This window comes from Octopus bimaculoides, chromosome 24 (genome assembly GCF_046866305.1).
Source record: "Octopus bimaculoides isolate indiv1 chromosome 24, ASM4686630v1, whole genome shotgun sequence".
NCBI lineage: Eukaryota > Metazoa > Mollusca > Cephalopoda > Octopoda > Octopodidae > Octopus > Octopus bimaculoides.
The window spans coordinates 27,894,557-27,915,607 of record NC_142951.1 but is presented as its reverse complement, the minus strand read 5'-3'; the positions used below and the strand labels follow the sequence as shown (position 1 = coordinate 27,915,607).

Genomic DNA, 21,051 nt, shown 5'->3' with positions numbered 1-21,051 from the left:
CAACTCTTCTAAAGCAAACTTTGTTGACTTTCAATGTAATTTGAATTTAACATACATATATTTGTGTGTATGTCTTTGTTTGTCCCCACCACCACCACCATTTAACAACTGGTGTTAGTTTGTTTTTGTCCCTCATAATTTAGTAGTTCAACAAAAGAGACTGATAGATTAGAACTAGGCTATAAAAATAAGTGTTGGGCTCAATTTCTTTGACTAAACCCTTCAAGGTGGTGCTCAAGCATGGGCACTGTCCAAAGATTGAAATAAGTAGAAGATAAAAGACAAAGAATTAACAAAAAACGATTTTTTATTTTTTTAATTTTATTCCATAAATAAATAAAATTTCAATAATTATTCTACAGTATAAAGAAGTCCTTTGATCTCTGATTTATGAACACAAAAACATAACCCCTAAAAACAAAAAAAAACATAAGATCCATAGGGGTTATCCTCTATTTGGTTCCACATAGATTCCAGTCTCTTTGTATTGTGATATCAAACACAGGCAAACTAGTCAAATCTGTTGTTGCAAATGGGGCAGCTTTCTCCTCACATGGAGACATAACCCGAAGATTGTCGTGACTGTTTCTTTAATGAATGTTCACGCTTGGCTTTGATTCTTAATCTTTGGGCCTTTGCTTCCCTAAACAAAAAAAAAGAATTAAATTATTTCAGCATTATAGTAAAATAATAATATTTATAATGATTTGTGATAGAGGCAGTACAAGGATAGAAATTTGGGGAAAAGTTGCATTGTATATTCAGGAAAATTATTTCTTAGTGCATAATAAGTTGCAGCGCATATCCAGCAATAATAGTTCTGAGTGCATTAAGCACATAATGTTGGTTTCCAATTTTGGCACAATGCCAGCAATTTTGTGGGACAGTACAAATTGATTACATCAACCTGAGTGTTCAACTGGTAATTATACTTACTTTATCAACCCCCCCAAAAAAACGACAGAATTAAATGAAATAAATCATTAGGATAAAAAAAGCTTTTACATGAACTCTCAAAGCATACCTTTCAGCTTTTATTCGAAGATCTTCTTCAGAAGGCTCAGCAGGTTGGAAGCTGGCTTTGAAGAACATATTCCGTAGCTTTTGCATGCAGTCAGCTTGGTTCAGAAGCTGTTTTCGTGTACGATCCGATGTCACAATAAGGAATCCTTCTTTGTTTATTTTTGTGTGATTCTGTGAAGATAAAAGAGTTTGTTTTAGAATCAGATATGATACTCAAGAAGACCCATACTTCACAGCAGAAATGTTAACCCAGAACATACTGTAAAGCAGTTGGCCTTAGGAAGGGCATCCAGCTGCAGAAACCGTGCCAAACCAAACTGGAACCTGGTGCAGTTCTCTAGCTTGCCAGCTCTGGTCAAACTGTCCAACCCATGCCAGCATGGAAAATGGACATTAAATGATGGTGATGATGATGATGATGATAAAAGTGCTATAACACTGACAAAAACTTTTTTTCTTTTTTCCTTTAGGGACAAAGAGTCTCTGATAATGAGTAGGGGTAGTGGGGGAGCATCATAGCCCCATGTGTTGAGAGGGATTCTTTGGGGTTTGAATAAATGTAACAAAAGCAAAGTTTGAAGGAAACATAAGCCATTTTTCATACTTTCTAGGGGTAAGCAAATAGGAAATAACAGTTGCTACCCTAGGACAAAAACTGTGTTAGTGTAATTACCATTAACAGGACTGAAGAAAATAAGAGAAAGTGGTCAAAAACCTAAAAACCAATCAGATGTATTGACTTAATTACGACCAAATGGTTCAGTCAGTTAGCTGCATTGCTTTTGTTGGTTCTTATGATTCTCTGTCATCATCTATTATTATGAATTTCAATTGGGAGCTTTAGTCCTAGTGAATCTTTCATCAGCTGATTACACAACCATGGTTGCCACCCCTATGGATGCATGGCAGTTACTCTCTTGATAGAGGTTGGTGATCCTGACCATTGATCTTCTAGGATTCCTCCTCTCAGCATCAATGTAAGAAGCACCGTTGGCTCATTTGAGCTCTTCTGCTATCTCTTCACAATTCACCATGCTGCAGTATCCTGACTTTGCCGTATCCCTGGCAGGGTAGTTGAGCAGGTGCTATGCCTCGCCATGGGCAGCCCATAATTATGCAGCCAGTCGTCATTCTGTGAGGTATTCTCGAAATACGTCATCATCATCATCGTTTAACGTCCATTTTCCATGCTAGCATGGGTTGGATGGTTCAACCGGGATCTGGGAAGCCAGGAGGCTGCACCAGGCTCCAGTCTGATCTGGCAGTGTTTCTATGGCTGGATGCCCTTCCTAACGCCAACCACTCCGTGAGTGTAGTTGGGTGCTATTTATGTGCCACCGGCATGGAAGCCAGTCAAGGCGATGCTGGCATTGGCCACGTTTGGATGGTGCTTTTCACGTGCCACCGGCACAGGCATCACAGCTACAATTTCCATTTGATTTTTATTTTGATGTTGATTATACCCACATACCAAATGGTTAAGTGGCTATTTTCACACTAACAGCCAGCTTTACATGAGCTTATAAAGAAAATAATCAGGTGCATGGAATTTGCAGTTCATAGACAACCACCAAACCATCGAATAGCTACTCTTGCATCAATAGCCAGCTTTATATGAGTCGAGAGAATAAGGGTAATCTCTCAAGTCCGAGAAAGATGTTTGTGCAATTTCTTACTGAACAACCTGCCCAGATGATTTGTTTATCAGGATCAAATGTTTATGCTTACTCCCTCTTTCAAATCAACATTTGCCTGTACAAGTGCAGTGTGTCGCACATCAGATATTGAAGTGATCACAGAGCAACATGAGATGAAGTGTTTTTCTCAAGAACGCAATACACCGCCTGGGCAAAGAACTGAATCCACAATCTCGAAACACCCTAACCACTAGGCCATGTGCCCTCACTGAACTGATAGGGAACGAGATCCAAATAAGACAACAATTGATTCTGTAACTTACCTCTTCTATCACTTTTGTCTTGATCCAGGAGGGTATCCATGTTGCGGACTGAATATGAAAACGTACTTCAACTTTTGTGTTAACTGTAAGCAAAAGGAAAACACCACCAGGGATTCAGATGCAACACTGGTTTCAAATTTTGGCACAAGGCCAGCAAGTTCAAAGGAAGGGGCAAGTTGATTAATCAACCCCAGAGCTCAACTGGCATTTGTGTTATTGATCACAAAACAACCGAGGTGGAATTTGAACTCAGAACATAAAGACATACGAAATGCTGCTAAGCATTTTGCCCAGCATGCTGAGTCTGCCAGCTAACTACCTGTGTCAGAAGTAATAATGAAAATTCAATTAGATAATTAGAACTAGTTTAGTACTTTCTGTCCCAAAGTTCTTCTTACTGTTGTTGTTATTTAGCTTCCAGATTGCCTGTAATCAAAAGTGTTCTAGCACCCATCATCTTGCCTTTTTTCAGGTATAGTGTACCTAGGACTACATTATCAAATGTGTCCTGTCTTTTATTCAGACATAGTGTATCTATATAGATCCCCTTTGGTCATGAACGGCCATGGGATTGCACTTAGAGATTTCCCCTCTGAGGCACAAGTCTAGGCAAGGCTGTTTATGGAAGACTAGCAGTTGTGCATGCGTACCAGCCTCCTCTCCTCACATCACCGATGTTATCCAAGAGAAAGGCAAAGGGGCCGATACAGCTTGGCACCAGTGACGTCGCAACCAATGTGCTTCTTTTTAGACCATTAGTCAGCTCTTGTTGCATACAATCTAAGTAATATAAAGCTTTTCTTTCATAAGTCTGGTGGTTCAAAAATAAAACATTGGGAATGTGTACCATATATGACGCATGGGTGGCAGGAAAATATGTGCTGTGTGGCATATGCGACAAGCTTCTTTCAGTTTCTTATTCCTTTATTGCCCACAAGGGGCTAAACAAGGACAGACAAAGGGATTAAGTCGATTAGATTGACCCCAATGCGTAACTGGTACTTATTTAATCAACTCCGAAAGGATGAAAGGCAAAGTCGACCTAAGTGGAATTGGAACTCAGAACGTAATGGCAGACGAAATACCACTAAGCATTTTGCCCGGTGTGCTAACGTTTCTGCCAGCTCACTGCCTTACTTCTTTCAGTTTCTGTCTATCAAATCCTCTCACATTTTGGTTGGCTTGGGGCTGAGATGGGAGACACTTGCCCAAGGTGTCACACAGTGAAACTGAACCTGGCAGCATGTGGTTGGGAAGCGAACTTCTTACTAGAGAGTCACGTCTGTGCCACTGAGCATCTTAAGACCTCTTGGAGCCACCATGGGGCAGTGTCAGGTGGAGGATGAACAAAACATGTGCTTCAACCAGAGATGCTACCCTTCCCTAAAACACTCCACACACCTCTCAAAAATATAAATACGTTCTCTTACCTTTATTAACATTTTGTCCACCTGGCCCACTTGATTTCATATAACTGATTTGAAGTTTATCTGAAGAATGGAAACATCAAATATTAGAAAATTAGAGAATGGAGATATCTAGAATTAACAAGACAGAATATTAGAGAAAGTATCAGTAAGAGAGATGGGTTAACATCCTACAAATATAACACAAGTGCAGGCATGGCTGTGTAAAAAGAAGTTTGTTTTCCAACCACATGGCCTTGGGGTTCAGTCCCACTGCAAGGCACCTTGGGCAAGTGTCTTCTACTATAGCCCCAGGCCAACTAAAGCCTTGTGAGTGGATTTGATAATGTTTTCTAGTGTGATGTGATAATGTGTAGTTGTTTAGCCCCGGGTCAGATCTTATCAACCAAGCCTATGATCAAAGTTGTTCTAGTTATGAATATATCTTGTTGTTTTCAACCATAGCATATCAAACAAGGACTTCATTATCTATCAGGTCCTTCATTTTTTAAGACAGCTAGATATGAGGCTAAAATAGAAGACAGTGGGACTGAACCCGGAACCATGTGGTTAGAAAGTAAGCTTCTTACCACACAACTACGCCTAGAATAATCTGAATGCTAAAAGGTAAAGGTACTCAACCAGTGACCAGTTGGTCGCAGTTCAAATCTCGTAACTTCAGTTATTTCATTTTGTCAATGAAAAAGTCACGTAACTGTAACTTGTTTTAATTTTTTTGTTTGAAAGAAGTAAAAAATGGCTTTTCTTCTTACTTCATACTGCAAATATTTTCTCTCATTTTACACTCACACATAATTTTCAAATTTTGGCACAAGGCCGACAATTTCAAGGGAGGGGTTAAGTTGAATACATCAACCTCTAGAGTTCAACTAGTACTTACTTTATGGACTCTGAAAGAACGAAAGGCAATGTCAACCTCAGTGGGATTTGAGCTCAGAATGAATACTGGTGCAGATGCCACATAAAATCACTGGTGCTGGTGCCACATGCAAAGCACCCAGTACACTCTATGGAGAGGTTGGTGTTAGAAAGGGCATCCAGCTGTAGAAACCGTGCCAAAACTGAAAATGGAGCCTGGTGCAGCCCCTAGCCATACAAGCTCCAGTTAAACTGTCCAACCCATGCCAGTATGGAAAATGGACGTTAAATGATGATGATGGTGGTGATTGACACTTCATTTAGCTACCAAGAATGAATTAATAACCCATGAGAAAACAAAACAAAAAAAAATACTCACCAATGGGAATATATCCTGTGAAGTTATCGGAATCTATGGAGGATTTCTGGACAATGGAAAAATTGAAAATTGGTTAAATGGAACAAATGGGCACAAGATTTTTTTTGTCTTAAAAATAACAGAAAGAGTGAGGAATGAAACAGTGAGAAACAAAAAGTTTGAAATGCAATAAATGTAAGTGCTGTGGTTTGTTTAACTCCAAGACAGCCTTAATCAAACTAATTGCTGATCAAAAGGAATTATAGACTTGGTCCTTTCATTCTTCAACCCTTTTCACACTGCCCCCTTTTTTTTATTTTATGCTACCTCAAATTCCTCTTATGCCCAACTTTTCCCTCAAAACACTAATGGCTTGCAACAAAGTCCACTAAAAAACCAAGGACTAAATGTGGTCTTAAACAGGGCAATGGATTAATTCCACTAGCCAAGAACAGAAAGAGACTCTACACAGTTTCTTTCTACCAATGGAACCGAACTCGAAACTACACAGTTGAACAGAGAGCATCTTAGCTACACAACCATGCTAGTGAAGTAGAGGTGACTTTCAATGATGATTAGTTACGCAAGGGAGATAATTCCTATGAAGCTGCTTTGATAGCCTACTATGTCATCCATTGGTTGTTGGTCAGCCCAGACCGTGCAAACATACGAGTGAAGGAGTTCTAGCCACGACCATCCCCTGGGAAATATTTATTTTTCACTACTTGTAGTGTACCTAGTGTATCCACACATTTTAAAATTAGTAAGGTGTGATCTGAGAGATTTAGCTGTCATTTACGAACTTGTGTTCTACACATGCGAATTCATACGATTACGCAAACACAAAAAAATCGTATGAAAAATCGCGTGTGTAGAACACAAATTTACAAAAATTTCCTGAAAATTCCAAATAATAAAAAGGTTATGACGGGTTATATGGGATACTTAAACCAGAATTCCGCATGTTATCGTTCTCTGCCCGCTGAATTAAGTGGACTTGCTGGATTAGTCAAGCGGAATTCGAACTTGAAACGCATAACAACGAGATTAAATAATATGAAGAACCCTTTAGTTTGACCGAAATTTGCTTGATACCGATTCATTTTTAAAAATTTAACACGATCGAACTGACGGCCTGAAATAAAGACATACATAGAGTGGATAATATTGTCTCTGATAGGATAAAAAGACGCGATAGTCACAGCCGGAATGCTTTTGATCAAGGTGAAAAAAATCTGTAACGAGAGACAGAGTAACGATTTGTGAAGTTTCACCTTCCAAAAAATTGTAAATAACTTTCTTCTTGCTTGTTTACACCTGCCTCGTGTATCCGTGAGTGTGTCTCCCATCCCGTGTACCTGTGTTATTTCTTTACTACCCACAAGGGGCTACACACAGAGGGGACAAACAAGGACAGACAAACGGACTAAGTCGATTATACCGACCCCAGTGCGTAACTGGTACTTATTTAATCGACCCCGAAAGGATGAAAGGCAAAGTCGACCTCGGCGAAATTTGAACTCAGAACGTAAATACAGGCGAAATACCGCTAAGCATTTCGCCCGGCGTGCTAACGATTCTGCCAGCTCGTGTACATGTCTATTAGAAGCAAAACGAATCAATCTCGTAACAAAACAAAAGATCGCCAACAATAAAATTAATAACACTGGTTGAGTAAGATAAACCTGTCTTTTCAAATACCTCAGATGACGGCGGAGAATATGGATCTAGATTACTGTTGGGGTAATGGCTCTGGAGTGACTGCGCACTTTTGAAAGAGGCCACGGAGTTGCAAGAAGAAAATGTCCGGAGATTGCGGTTAAAAAATGGGTTAAGAATATGTGTGTGTATAAAGTTGGTGCAGATTCGGACACGAGATACAGCCATGTTTACAACGGGATGCCATACACCGGAAATCAGTTTCAGGCAAGATGAGACAACTCTCGGCGTACTTCTAGAAGTGGGACTTCCTTCCAGATTTTGTTTCATTATAACTTACAGAAAAATTGATATTCTTTGAATGAATTTTTTTTTACAAATAATCTACCCTGTAAATAACAAATTTTCTCTCTGTATAACAAGCTCAAAAGAAAAGTTCACTATTGGCAGATTTTTATTAAATAATTATATTTTTGCTTTGTTTTTCGTCTACAATGAAAACTGTGGAGGCGCAATGGCCCAGTGGTTAGGGCAGCGGACTCGCGGTCATAGGATCGCGGTTTCGACTCCCAGACCGGGCGCATGTACAAATATGCGTGTTCTTTGTGTTTGCATTTGTATACCATCACTCCTTGATAACCGGTCTATTTGTTTATGTCCCGTAACTAAGCGGTTAGTCAAAAAGCAGCTGATAAAATAAGTACTGGGGTCGATTTGTTCGACTAGACCCTTCGAGGCAGTGCTCCGGTATGGTCACGGTCTAGTGACTGAAATAAATAAGAGTAGTTTCTGCCATTGTTGTCACGCCACGGGATCGGACCCGGAACTATGTGGTAACGAAAAATACATGCCAACTAAAAACGTAGAAATTAACATAAGGGCGGGAAATAGTGCATGCCGTCCAACAGGTAGTAAGTTGTCGGCAAATGTAGGTCACACAGCTGTTTAATAATGTCTGTCCGAAGGCACTTCGAATTACGTTGTTCAATCACGTATTTCACTTTCGTTATAGAACATATACTTTCGTTTTTCTTTAAAATATAAGTTGACTTTGTTGTTTGATTATTCATTGTTATTAACGTTATAATTGAATTAAAACATTGTTTAATATTATAGATTTAATTTTTAAAAACTCATTCATTCTGTACAACACTCCTTTATATAAATCCGTGCTATTGGCCCACACCAGCCACATAAAGTGGCGGACTAGTAGTAGAATCGTAAGCACGTTGGAAAAAATACTTAGCGGCATTTTTTTCCGGGTTTACCTTCTGTAATTCAAATGCCACCAAGGGCAACTTTGCCTTTCACCCTTTCGGGGTCGATAAAATAAGTACCAGCTGAGCCCTGGGATCGATGTAATCGACTAGCCTCTTCCTCAAAATTTCAGGCCTTATACCTATAACAGAAATAATTATTTCGTAACTACACAGCACTACGGTAAAAGAAATAATGGCGGGAAATGGGTAGGCCGTACAAACAGGAAGTTGCCAGCAGCTGTTTCATATCTTTGAATACATTTCGAATATTCTTTGCATGTGCGTTACTATTTATTTCTCTGTTACGATCGAAGGCCTGTGTTATTCTTTAAAACATAATTACACCTCAATTTTGTTTGATCCTTTTATTATTAGCGTTGAAGATAAATTTAATACTAAAGTTTAAATTATTAAAGGAAAAAAAAAACGTGTTTATTAGGTACACAGCGACAATAATTTAAGCGTTATTTTCTTTTCATAATTCCATTCACATCTAGACTGCTTATAGAAATAATTTCCTTGTGTTCACAAAGTTTTGGGGGAAAGTATTGGTTGGACCACGATATGAATACTCCTTGACCTCTTCAGGTGGACCATTCCAAGAAGGGAAGAAATCAACTATAATAAGTTAACTTCGGAGTCACTTCCGAGTTGAAAAGTCAAAAACTGAGGTCTAATTAAGATTTAAAGAAAGACGAAAGTATTTAATAATAAAAAGTGAATTGATGGAACTCGTAAGTGTGTAACCATGTTGATATGTTTTTCAAATTGTGATATGAAATAACTGCGTAGTAAATTTACCGACAGTTTTGTGATGGTGTTTGCTATTTCCCGCCGTTATGTTAATTTCTAACTATTTCTTTATATGGATGATACTATTGTAATTATGAAATAATAAAATGAGGAAAAAAAGTGAATACGTAAATTAAGGGATTATGTGCAGAATGAAAGCGAAATTGGCCTTTTCGGGATTTTAAACTATGAGAGTTGGAACAAATACTGCCGGTAGTAATATTAAATCAGATTTGGCTAAAATCTTAATTTATCGATCCCTGAAGCAGTCCACGACTGGATTTGAACCCAGAACGTTAGAGGGGCCGTAAGGAAATACGTCCAGGTATTTTGATGGATACTAACGAATCTGCTAACCCACCGTCCTTAAATGATTGGTTTCATTCTCCGTAATTTTTTTTTTCAGTTTTATTATTAAATACTGATTAAGTTTATTTTTTTAATATTATCGTTTAATAAGGAATCAATAAAAGAATGTAATCATTCAATAATGAAAGGTAAATTAATTATGAAACGGGGTCTACTGTTGTCCCTTAGCCCTAAGTCAACCCCAAGGGGAAAAAGAACCTGGTCAAAACTGCTCCAGCAATGACAGTTCGAAACACATTGTCAGTGCATAGGGGTACTACTAAAGCAGCGCGGACCCGAACGCGCTAGCTAGTCTTGAGTGGTCGATCCTAACCCTAACCCTGTCCCTAACCCTAACCCTATCCCTAACCCGCGTGTGCAAATGAATACGTGTTTAGGGTTAGGAATAGGGTTAGGGTTAGGATCGACCACTCACGACTAGCTAGCGCGGACGCGCGACTGCGCTTTCGGGTCCGCGCTGCTTTAGTAGTACCGTGCATAGGTATGGCCACGTCATCCAATTTGTCTGGCTTTTAAAGACGGTTAAACATAAGTCGAATGACATTTGGCTGCTATTTTTAGCATGTCTACGTAGACGTGGATGGTCCCTATGCTGTACAGTAGTGCCAACATTCCATATGGGTTGTTAATACTGGGTGGGGTATTTATTATTCACTCCCCTAAAATTCCTGGCCTTGTGCTAAAATTTGTAGTCAATATTAGGGGTATAAAGGCGGTCAGCTGACACAATCCTTAACACGTCGGGCAAAATGCTTAGCGACATTTCGTCCGTTTTTACGTTCTGAATTCAAATTATGCTGGGGGTCGATAAAATAAGTACCAGTTGAACACTGAGGTCGACGTAGTTGACTGACCCCTTCCCCAACATTGCTGGCCTTGTACCAAAACTTGAAATCAATATTAGGAGGGGGCATGTGCATCAAAATGTTCTTCTCTTCCTAAAATACGGGGGTGATACATGTGGGAAAGCAAACGAATATAGATGGAAACAGGAAGTCATTGGGATGGTGAACAAATGAAACCAAATATTTGAACGTCGTTAAACTGACTTTTGTTTTGATCACAAACTCGCCGGCTTCGCTTTCCAATCCTTGCATATTGATCAAATACCATCAATACGCTACGTCGATTCGATTACTTATAACCCCAGCCTATCCCCATTTATCTCAAACATTATCCCTGCGCTCTGGAGAAAAATCGGCTGTTGATTCATTCACATTCACACCTCTGCTCATTTTTAAACCAATTAATGGAAATACTCTGACCCACTGTTCTCCATCTCCAAATTACGAAGAGAACTGCGCACACATTCTCCTACTAAAAATATAAATTTTGAAATAACTTCAATTTATAATTTTTACACTGCATATAGCCACTGACAGAAGTACCGCTGTTTCTTTTCTTCACTTGCGACAGGAGTGGCAATTAAATTCAAAAGGTATATATCACAGAACAAACAGTACATAACAGTCCAGTGTGTTCCAGCAATTCTACCTTCTAATACTTTATTTATCGATGAATCTAACCTTATGCTTCTCCAAAGCATTTTCATAAGTTTGTCCTGAACGTTCATGCTTGATTTTCAAACTTATAGTTAACGCCTATTTCAAACTTTCTGAGTAATAAAGCTGAACGTTCATAAGTCTTGAGTTACTCCAGTAGTCGAAAAAAAAAATGTGTTTGATGTGGGGACCCCAGGGAAATATGTCCTATATATCACATGTGGTACAAAGGATATATTGCTTAGTCAAAAAAAAGTTATTGTTAACCTCTGAGAGCGCAGTAACAACTCTACTAATCAGCAGCCCTTAGGAACGAAAGAAAAAGTTAAAACGAAATCAACATAGTACCAGCAACACAAGTACAGATGATATGACTAAGTGGGTGTTACTCGATACAGATTATATGTATTACACAAATTCAGCATGAAATAGAATATAAGCAGAATCTAAGAATTCGTTTCGACCTGTTACTAAAATAGAAAACAGCTTTTAATTCGGGGTTTTCGTTGCGTCGTAAGGGATTAGGTTAGTAACCAAGTTATTGTAGCAGACATGATCAGACACATTCTAATGACGACCTTATATCTTTTATTTAAACAGTATATCCAGGACTACAATGAATCAAATGTATTCCTATTTGTTTGTTTGATTCCAGATCAAGGATTTTAACACCTGTGGTCATACATATTTTATTCCGACAACGTTTCTAGATTACATTAATGTATCTTTTTTTCAAGTCTTCCATGGTCCAATAGACTTGTGATCGAAGGTATTCCAGTCGCGATCATATTGTTTTATTCAGAGATAGTGCATCTAGGATTACATTATTTAATGTAACTTTCCTTTAATTAAGAGAGTAGGTATTTGAAGATTTTGTAATGCTATCCGGGGTAGATCGAAAAATCACAGTAGTAGTAGTAATAGCTGTTGTCGTTTAACCCCAGGTCAACCATGGTTAAACAGACATCATCAAAGGAACCATCTCTTCTTTTTCTGCGTGCAAGGACCCCACGACCGCACCATTCTAAGTGCCCTTTATTTTTATAATGCAATAGGGTATACCTACCCGATGGAGCAACCATATAGGGGCTAGCCTTGTTAGCTCAAGTAGTAATAGTAGTAGTAATAGTAGTAATGGTAGCAGTAACTAACTTACTTCTACTGCTTGTTCACAATAAAAATTTTGTCGAAATTCAAGAAAAAACGAGTATTGTGCAGACCCAGGTCAGAACTGATAGAGCAGACCTATGGTCAAAAATATTCCAGTTATGACCACAATGTCTTGCTAAAGGTATCTGGGACTACGTTGTCCGATCTGTCTTTGGTATCGTTTCTTAGACAGCAGGGGGAATATGGCTGCTATTTTTAGCAAGTTGAGCAACCACGTATGCGGCGGGTTCCACGTTCGCCGAAACAGTGTGTGTGTGTGTGTGTGTGTTAAAAGCCGATAGAGGAAAGGGGTTGCTTCTATGTGGTGGCTCTATCTGTTAGAAATAATAACGGGATTCTTTTGATCATAATGACTGAAACAAGTAAAAGATAAAAGATAAAAATAAATAAAATTAAAGATGTTTTCAACATGTTTCTGCATGTTTTTATTTTAAACGCACACACAATGAGAGCCTCCTCCTCTCCTCTTTACCTATCAACCTACCTAGGTACATACATAAGTTTAGTGATACAGACAGGAAAACAAGCCTTGTGCTTATTACTATAAGCACAAAGCCTGAAATTTGGTGGGAGGGTTTAGTTAATTACATCGACACCAATGCTTGACTGCTACTTAATCTATTAAACTCAAAAGGACAAAAGGCAAAGTTGGTGATGGTATTTTCTGCTAAACACTCAAGAGATATTTTGATAAGACTGTATAATTTTCAACAAACAACTGCGTAATCCTATCAGTTGAAAAGTCAAAACACGTGTTTTAATAAAGCAGAAAATATCAAGTATATTATCTGTATTTCATTAAGACTGTTATGTAGTTTATAGTCTATACAGTAGTCATCTGATGGTTTCTTGCTACCCCCCCCACCACTACCACCACCAACCTTAACCATGCTGGATACAGGAGTGAGATATGGGCTGTACTATGTGTGTGTGTGTGTGCGGGTGACACGTAAAAGCACCCACTACACTCTCGGAGTGGTTGGCGTTAGGAAGGGCATCCAGCTGTAGAAACTCTACCAAATCAGATTGGAGCCTGGTGTTGCCATCCAGTTTCACCAGTCCTCAGTCAAATCGTCCAACCCATGCTAGCATGGAAAGCGGACGTTAAACGATGATGAAGATGATGATGATATATATATATATATATATATATATATTTATTATATATAGGTGCAGGCATGGCTGTGTGGTAAGAAGCTTGCTTCCCAACCACATGGTTCCAGGTTCAATCTCACTGCATGGCATCTTGAGCAAGTATCTTCTACCATAGCCTTGGACCAACCAAAGCCTTGTGCATGGATTTGGTAAACGACAAGTGAAAGAAGCCTGTCATATATATATATGTATATATATGTATATATATATATATATATATATATATATAATCCAAGAGAGTTAGGGGTTGAGGATCCAACCCACTAAGGGATAATATCTGTCCAATATACTGCTGGGAGGGTACCCAATAATTGTTACACTAGTGTTATACCAAGTGCAATAAGTGGGTGTGGGTAAAAGGTTTTTTTTTTAACCTAAATTTATATAGCAAATATATATATGTATATATTTATGTGTGTGTTTGTCCCCCTTGCCATTGCTTAACAACCGATGCTGGTGTGTTTACATCCCCGTAACTTAGCGGTTCGGCAAAAGAGACCGATAGAATAAGTACTAGGCTGACAAAGAATATATCCTGGGGTTGACTTCTCCAACTATAACCCTTTAAGGTGGTGCTCCAGCATGGCCAAAGTCAAATAACTGAAAGAATAAAAGAATATGTAGATGTATATATATATATATATAAACACTCGAGTAATAGTCAATCTCATGTAAAAGTTGACCCCTATTTTGGGCCAAAAAATAGAGAATTTTCTATAGACTCTGTATAAGTGTTGACTCTAGTATTTCACAAACAACGGGACAACATTTGTGGGCCAAGGTATCGTATTATCCTGTACATAGAAATAACATTGTTACAAAATTGTGTGCCTACTTTACTGTAGCCTTTTCTATAGAGAGAATGCTTGATGCTTGTAATGGAATGTCTGGCTCTTATACAGTAAAACACCATTCAATAGCGAGCACTACACATCTGTTGATGGGTGCGAAATAACCGTTACTAAAATGTATGCACAGGATATGCTGCAAGTCTGCATACATCTTGAAGCACAATAAACACATGCATCATACACTTGTTTACATAATTAGAAACGTGTTTCACAGACAGCACTATTGGTGAACACAGGCAAACACCACTGTCTGAATTGGTACAAAGGCATGACTTTGATGAGCCTAAAAACATTCAATTAATCACTAGATCAGTGGTACCCATGAGACCTTTATATTTTTCTCATCTCCAAATACAATAAACACACGTGTCATATGCTCGTCTGTTTACATGGTGCGAGACGTGTTTCACAGCCAACACTATTGACGAACAACAGCAAACACCACTGTAAGAATTCATAGAGAGGCATTACTTTGGTAAGCCTAAAGACATTTAGTTAATTGCTAGATCAGTGGTTCCCAAACGTTTTGCTACAAAATCCTTTAAAAACTTTCATGGAAACCTAGGGTTTTGCAGAACACATTTTGGGAATCCCTGCCCCAGATTAACAACTCCACACCACACTATGGACATTTACTGATACCTGCACATATGAGAGCTACGCGGTCTTGTTTATGGGTTTTCTTATTTACTAGGACAGGAGTTTTGATACATAGAATTGGTAATATTACTGTAATTTATTGTGTTTTTGTTTTTATTTGCATATAGATTAGTTGGGGAGGCGCAATGGCCCAGTGGTTAGGGCAGCGGACTCGCGGTCATAGGATCGCGGTTTTGATTCCCAGACTGGGCGTTGAGTCTTTATTGAGCGAAAACACCTAAAGCTCCACGAGGCTCCGGCAGGGGATGGTGGCGAACCCCTGCTGTACTCTTTCACCACAACTTTCTCTCACTCTTACTTCCTGTTTCTGTTGTGCCTGTAATTCAAAGGGTCAGCCTTGTCACACTGTCTCACACTGAATATCCCCGAGAACTATGTTAAGGGTACACGTGTCTGTGGAGTGCTCAGCCACTTGCACGTTAATTTCACGAGCAGGCTGTTCCGTTGATCGGATCAACTGGAACCCTCGACATCGTAAGCGACGGAGTGCCAACAATGCAAAAAAATATAGATTAGTTGGGCTTCTGCTCCTGATATGGTACTTTGGATACTAACTTGAAATTTAGATGCGCAAGATGCTATGTTAGTGAATGAAGTAAACTTGATAGACCAATCTCTATATAAAACACTTTGCTGGCAGCTAGTTTGAATATTGAACGAGATGTGTTAACAGTATTCTGCCCTTTTGGTATATTGTATACCAGTAATTTAATTTTTGAACTAGCTGCCATTTGCCCAAATTTGAACATATGACAACTTAAATAATAGCAACGATATACATATATATATATATATATATATATATATATATATATATATATATATATATATATATATAGTATTGATTGTAGTCAAGGACACACCTAAACAATACACATCATCATCATCATCATCATCGTTTAATGTCCGCTTTCCATGCTAGCATGGGTTGGACGATTTGACTGAGGACTGGTGAAACCGGATGGCAACACCAGGCTCCAGTCTGATTTGGCAGAGTTTCTACAGCTGGATGCCCTTCCTAACGCCAACCACTCAGAGAGTGTAGTGGGTGCTTTTACGTGTCTCCCGCACGAAAACGGCCACGCTCGAAATGGTGTCTTTTATGTGCCACCCGCACAAGCCAGTCCAGGGGCACTGGCAACGATCTCGCTCGAAAATCCTACGGGAGCCAGTCAGGCGGTACTGGCAACGGCCACGCTCAAAATGGTGCATCTCATGTGCCACCCGCACAAGAACCAGTCCAGGGGCACTGGCAACGATCTTACTTGGCTTGCCGGGTCTTCTCACGCACAGCCCATTTCCAAAGGTCTCGGTCCGTAGTCATCGCCTCGGTGAGGCCCAATGTACGAAGGTCTTGCCTCACCACCTCAGCCCAGGTCTTCCTGGGCCTACCTCTTCCACGGGTTCCCTCAACTGTTAGGGTGTGGCACTTTTTCACGCAGCTATCCTCCTCCATTCTCACCACATGTCCATACCAGCGCAATCGTCTCTCTTGCACGCCACAACTGATGCTTCTAATGTTCAGCTTTTCTCTCAAGATACTTACACTCTGACGGGTATTCACATTGACATTACACATCCAACGGAGCATACTGGCTTCATTCCTTGCGAGCTTACGTATGTCCTCAGCAGTTACAGCCCATGTTTCACTGCCATGTAGCATGGTTGTTCGTACGCATGCGTCATACAGTCTGCCTTTTACTCTGAGTGAGAGTCCCTTTGTCGCCAGCAGGGGTAAGAGCTCTCTAAACTTTGCCCAGGCTATTCTTATTCTAGCAGCTACACTTTCAGCGCACCCACCCCCACTACTAACTTGGTCGCCCAGATAGCGGAAGCTATCGACTACCTCTAGTTTTTCACCCTGGAATGAGATAGAAGTTGTTTCCTGTTTGTTTGCAGTCTTTATTGCACCTGAACATCTGCCACAAACAAAAACTAACTTGCTAGTTAACCTGCCTTTGATGTTGCTGCACCTCTTATGTGTCCATAGCTTGCACCGGGTACATCTTATACACATGTATATTCAATATTTATATGAACAGAAAAAGCAATGTTTCAAACCTGTTTTGTTAGTGTTTTTCAACTGTGACCATTGTGCACTACACTTTTGATGTTCACAAACATAACTACTCGTAAACCGACTATTACCAAAGGTTCAAATAAAATGGGGAGACAAATTTGCATATATAATAGTTTCTTGGCAGCTAGTTCAAAAATTAAATTACTGGTGTACAATATGCCCAAAAGGACAGAATACTGTTAACACACCTCGTTCAATATTCAAACTAGCTGCCAGCAAGGTGTTCTATATAGAGATTGGTCTATCAAGTTTACTTCATTCACTAACATATTTAATATTACAGTTTTGCCATCTTATTTTCCACTGAACACCCCTTTCATCTACCCTCTCTTGCACATCCGTGTTATGCCACTGGCAGCACTTGCTCATTACCTCTGTTTGTCTCCAACAATTTCCACTCTTATGTATCTCTAGCACTGTGCATCTCTACTGTACTCCATCCTGTACTGAATTCAAATGCTACTGAGATAAACTGTACCCTTCATACTTTTAGGGTTGGTAGAATCAGTACCAGTTGAGCGCTGAAGTTGTTGTAATTGACTAACCATCCCCATTAAAATTGCCAGCCTTGTGCCAAAATTAGAAAGGAAAATAATTATTATATAAACAGATCATTTTTGATTTGTCCTGACATGTAAAGGGAGAAAAAGAGGAATTTAAATAGCATAATGTGACATTCATGCCTTTCTCGCAAATATGTTGTAAAACATTAAGTGTTCTTCTTCTAATATAATTCCATTCACATCATGTTTGCTACGCAGGAAAATATTAAACTTTAGTTCATACACCCCACCATTAAGTTAGAACACAAGCAACATGGCTGCAATGTTGATAAATTAATAGCAATATTGGTGTTTCTTTTTTCTTTTTTTCTATTCTAGTCTTTTAGTCGAAATAGTTTCTATGGTGAGCAGGTTGTGCAAATATTTCATAATAGCTGAGGGTTAGATGATGGTGTAGGCTATGTTGGGGAATATAATCTGTTTCATCAATTAATTAATGATCACTAAAACAAATTGTTCATATTACTTCTAAAATTATTGATAATAATAATAATAATAATAATAATAATAATGATAAAGAATAAAAAGTTTAGAATGGTACAACAACGCACTATAAAACAAAAAATTCCGAAATATCATTGGACTATAGATAACTAAATTAGAACAGGTATATAGTCCATTTTTTGTATTATAGTGCATTGGTGTACCATTCTAAACTTTTTATTCTTTAGATTGCTTTAACTTGTACGTCACATGTACTGAGAAGAGCATTGTACATATATGAGAATGATTACCAGCAATATTATTTTGTTTTTGCACATAACTTCATTTCATTTTGAAAATGAACAATCCAGTGTGTTTAATGTATACAGCTTATCAATGTATACAGTGAGTTTCTTTGCCCTGTGTGTTGGGAAGACACTCGGCAAGAAATGGAAGCAAAACTGAAAGAAGAAAAACTCATAACACTAATAATAAAAATAATAATAATAATAATGATGATTTCAAATTTTGGCACATGGCCAGCAAGTTCGGGGGAGGGGTAAGTTAATTAATTCAACATGCCAGATGCATGGAGCTTCTTCACAACAACATCTCTGATAAATGCAGATGAGCCTATTGACTTAAGCAACTAGAACTAAAGGCTCCAGTGTTTATATCCATCTGTCTTCTCTGCCCATTGTTCCGAGGATGTTCATGGGGGGGCTAGAGTCCTCAAGCACCTCCTTTATAGGGTTCTTTCAAAAACAACTGCAATTGTTTTTTTCTTGGGTCTGCTTTGAGAGTCCTGGGACGTGCATCCTTTGTGCTCCCTCACTACACTTCGCAGAACACATTGCAGGCCTATTGCCATGTAATTTTTAAATGGATCCTTCTACCTTAGATCAAAATGCACAAAACAATGGTACCTATGGCACATACTCTCATTTAATAATAATAATAATAAAGAATAAAAGTTTAGAATGGTTACAACAATGCACTATAAAACAAAAAATGGACTATATACCTGTTGTAATTTGGTTATCTATAGTCTGATGATATTTTGGAATTATAATTCCTTCTTCGGATCTTCTTAGCTGGAGTCTCTGCTATAAACTCCAGCTAAGAAGAGACTCCAGTTAAGAAGATCCGAAGAAGGAATTGTAATTCCGAAATATCATCGGACTATAGATAACCAAATTACAACAGGTATATAGTCCATTTTTTTGTTTTATAGTGCATTGTTGTAACCATTCTAAACTTTTATTCTTTACAAACAATACACAATGCTTCAAGCAAACTACAATATTCTCCAATAATAATAATAATAATAGAGGCAGTGGCTCTCATGGCTTCTGATCTTAATTGATTGGAAGTGTTATCATGTACATTGTTTTGTCTTGGTATAAAAAGATGGGCTACAGCAAATATTCTGCTTGATACCACAGATTTGCTTCTCAGTTGTTTGACTTATAATAATAACAATAATAATAGTTTCAAATTTTGGCACGAGGCCAGCAAGTTCGGGGAGGGGGGAAAGTCGATTACATTGACCCGGGTGTTTAACTGGTACTTCTTTTATTATCCCCCTCCCCTCCACCGAAAGGATGAAAGTCAAAGTCGATCTTGGTGGAATTTGAACTCAGAATGCAAAAAAAAAAAAAAAAAGTATGAAATGCCGCTAAGCATTTTGCATAATAATAACAAAAATAACTTATTTTATACTAACCCCAAAACGATGAAAGACAGAAAGTGACCTGAGTAGCATTTGAACTTGAAGCATAAGAGAGTCAGAAGAAATGCTGCCAAGCGTTCTTGTTTGATGCTGAGCTACCATCGTCACCATCATTAACACTATCATCTCTTAATTACCGTCATCATCATCTAAACAACCATCATCCTTAACACCGCCACTGCTATCATCATCATCACTATCATTGTCCTCATCATACTTCTATTTCCAGAACCACAACCTCTACCGCAACCACTGCCACCAACTTCGTCAACACCACAACTATCAACCATTATCACCACAACCAACACCAGCACTATCACCTGCATCCCTATCATCAATATCACCAGTATTAACCATCATCGTCCCATTTATCTTCATCACCATCGCCGCCACTACTACCACCACCACATCATCAATATCAGCATCATAATCAACATCATAGTCGTCATTTTCACCACCACCACCACCATCTCCATCCTCACCGTGACCACCACCTCAACAACCACCACAACAAATGCGATAGCAATCAAACGTTAACAATATCAGATGAAACGATCTTCGATAATAACAATAAAACCAAGAACACCAAATAATGATAATAATAGCCGCTCTATTGAAATCCTTTTATTCTTTAAGACTAGTGAAGATTCTAATGTTTAAAACACGAACCACTTAATTTAATTATTCATTAGTTCTAATTATTAAATAGCCACGTTCTTGAGAAGGAAGTGACCACCTGCAAGCTAGAAATTGCAGACAGATGTTTTTTTCAGTCACCTTTAACGTTTTAAAAAGGACGAGTCGGCAACGAGTGTAACGGTTTTAAACATGTTAAACTTTTATCATAATCATAACATTAACAAGCCAACGAAGTAGTTTCCACGTGGTCGCTCGATCTGTTAGAAAGAACAGTTGAATCGCCCTCAGTTCTACCATATTACAAAAAAAAAAAAAAAAGGAATTTATTATATAGGCGAAGGAGTGGTTGTGGGACAAGAATATTGCTTCCCAACCACATGGTTCCGGGTTCAGTCTCGCTGCGTGACACCTTCGGCAAGTGGCTTCTACTTTTACCCCGGGCCGACCGAAGCTTTGTGAGTGGATTTGGTAGACGGAAACTGATAGAAGCCCGTCATATGTATATATATATGTATGTATGTATTTGTGGATCTGTCTCCCACTATCGTTTGACAACCGATGCTGGTGTGTT

The 21,051-nt window shown here is 38.7% G+C and overlaps 1 protein-coding gene across 2 annotated transcripts; it reads right to left on the bottom strand.

The window, feature by feature from the left end:
• Positions 1-471: 471 nt before the first annotated feature.
• LOC106882223 (large ribosomal subunit protein mL62) lies at positions 472-19,958 on the bottom strand. 2 transcript variants are annotated; one of them, XM_089340776.1, is made up of 6 exons: positions 19,836-19,958; positions 5,648-5,693; positions 4,414-4,473; positions 2,984-3,066; positions 1,025-1,194; positions 472-643 (listed from the first exon to the last, which is right to left on the bottom strand). In XM_089340776.1, exons 1-6 carry the CDS (start codon positions 19,953-19,955, stop codon positions 550-552), a joined length of 573 nt encoding a protein of 190 aa, XP_089196902.1. In that variant the 5' UTR covers positions 19,956-19,958; the 3' UTR covers positions 472-549. The 2 variants fall into 2 exon arrangements, with proteins under 2 accessions (XP_089196902.1, XP_014788307.1); XM_014932821.3 differs by lacking the exon at positions 19,836-19,958 and adding an exon at positions 7,328-7,603.
• Positions 19,959-21,051: the final 1,093 nt, after the last annotated feature.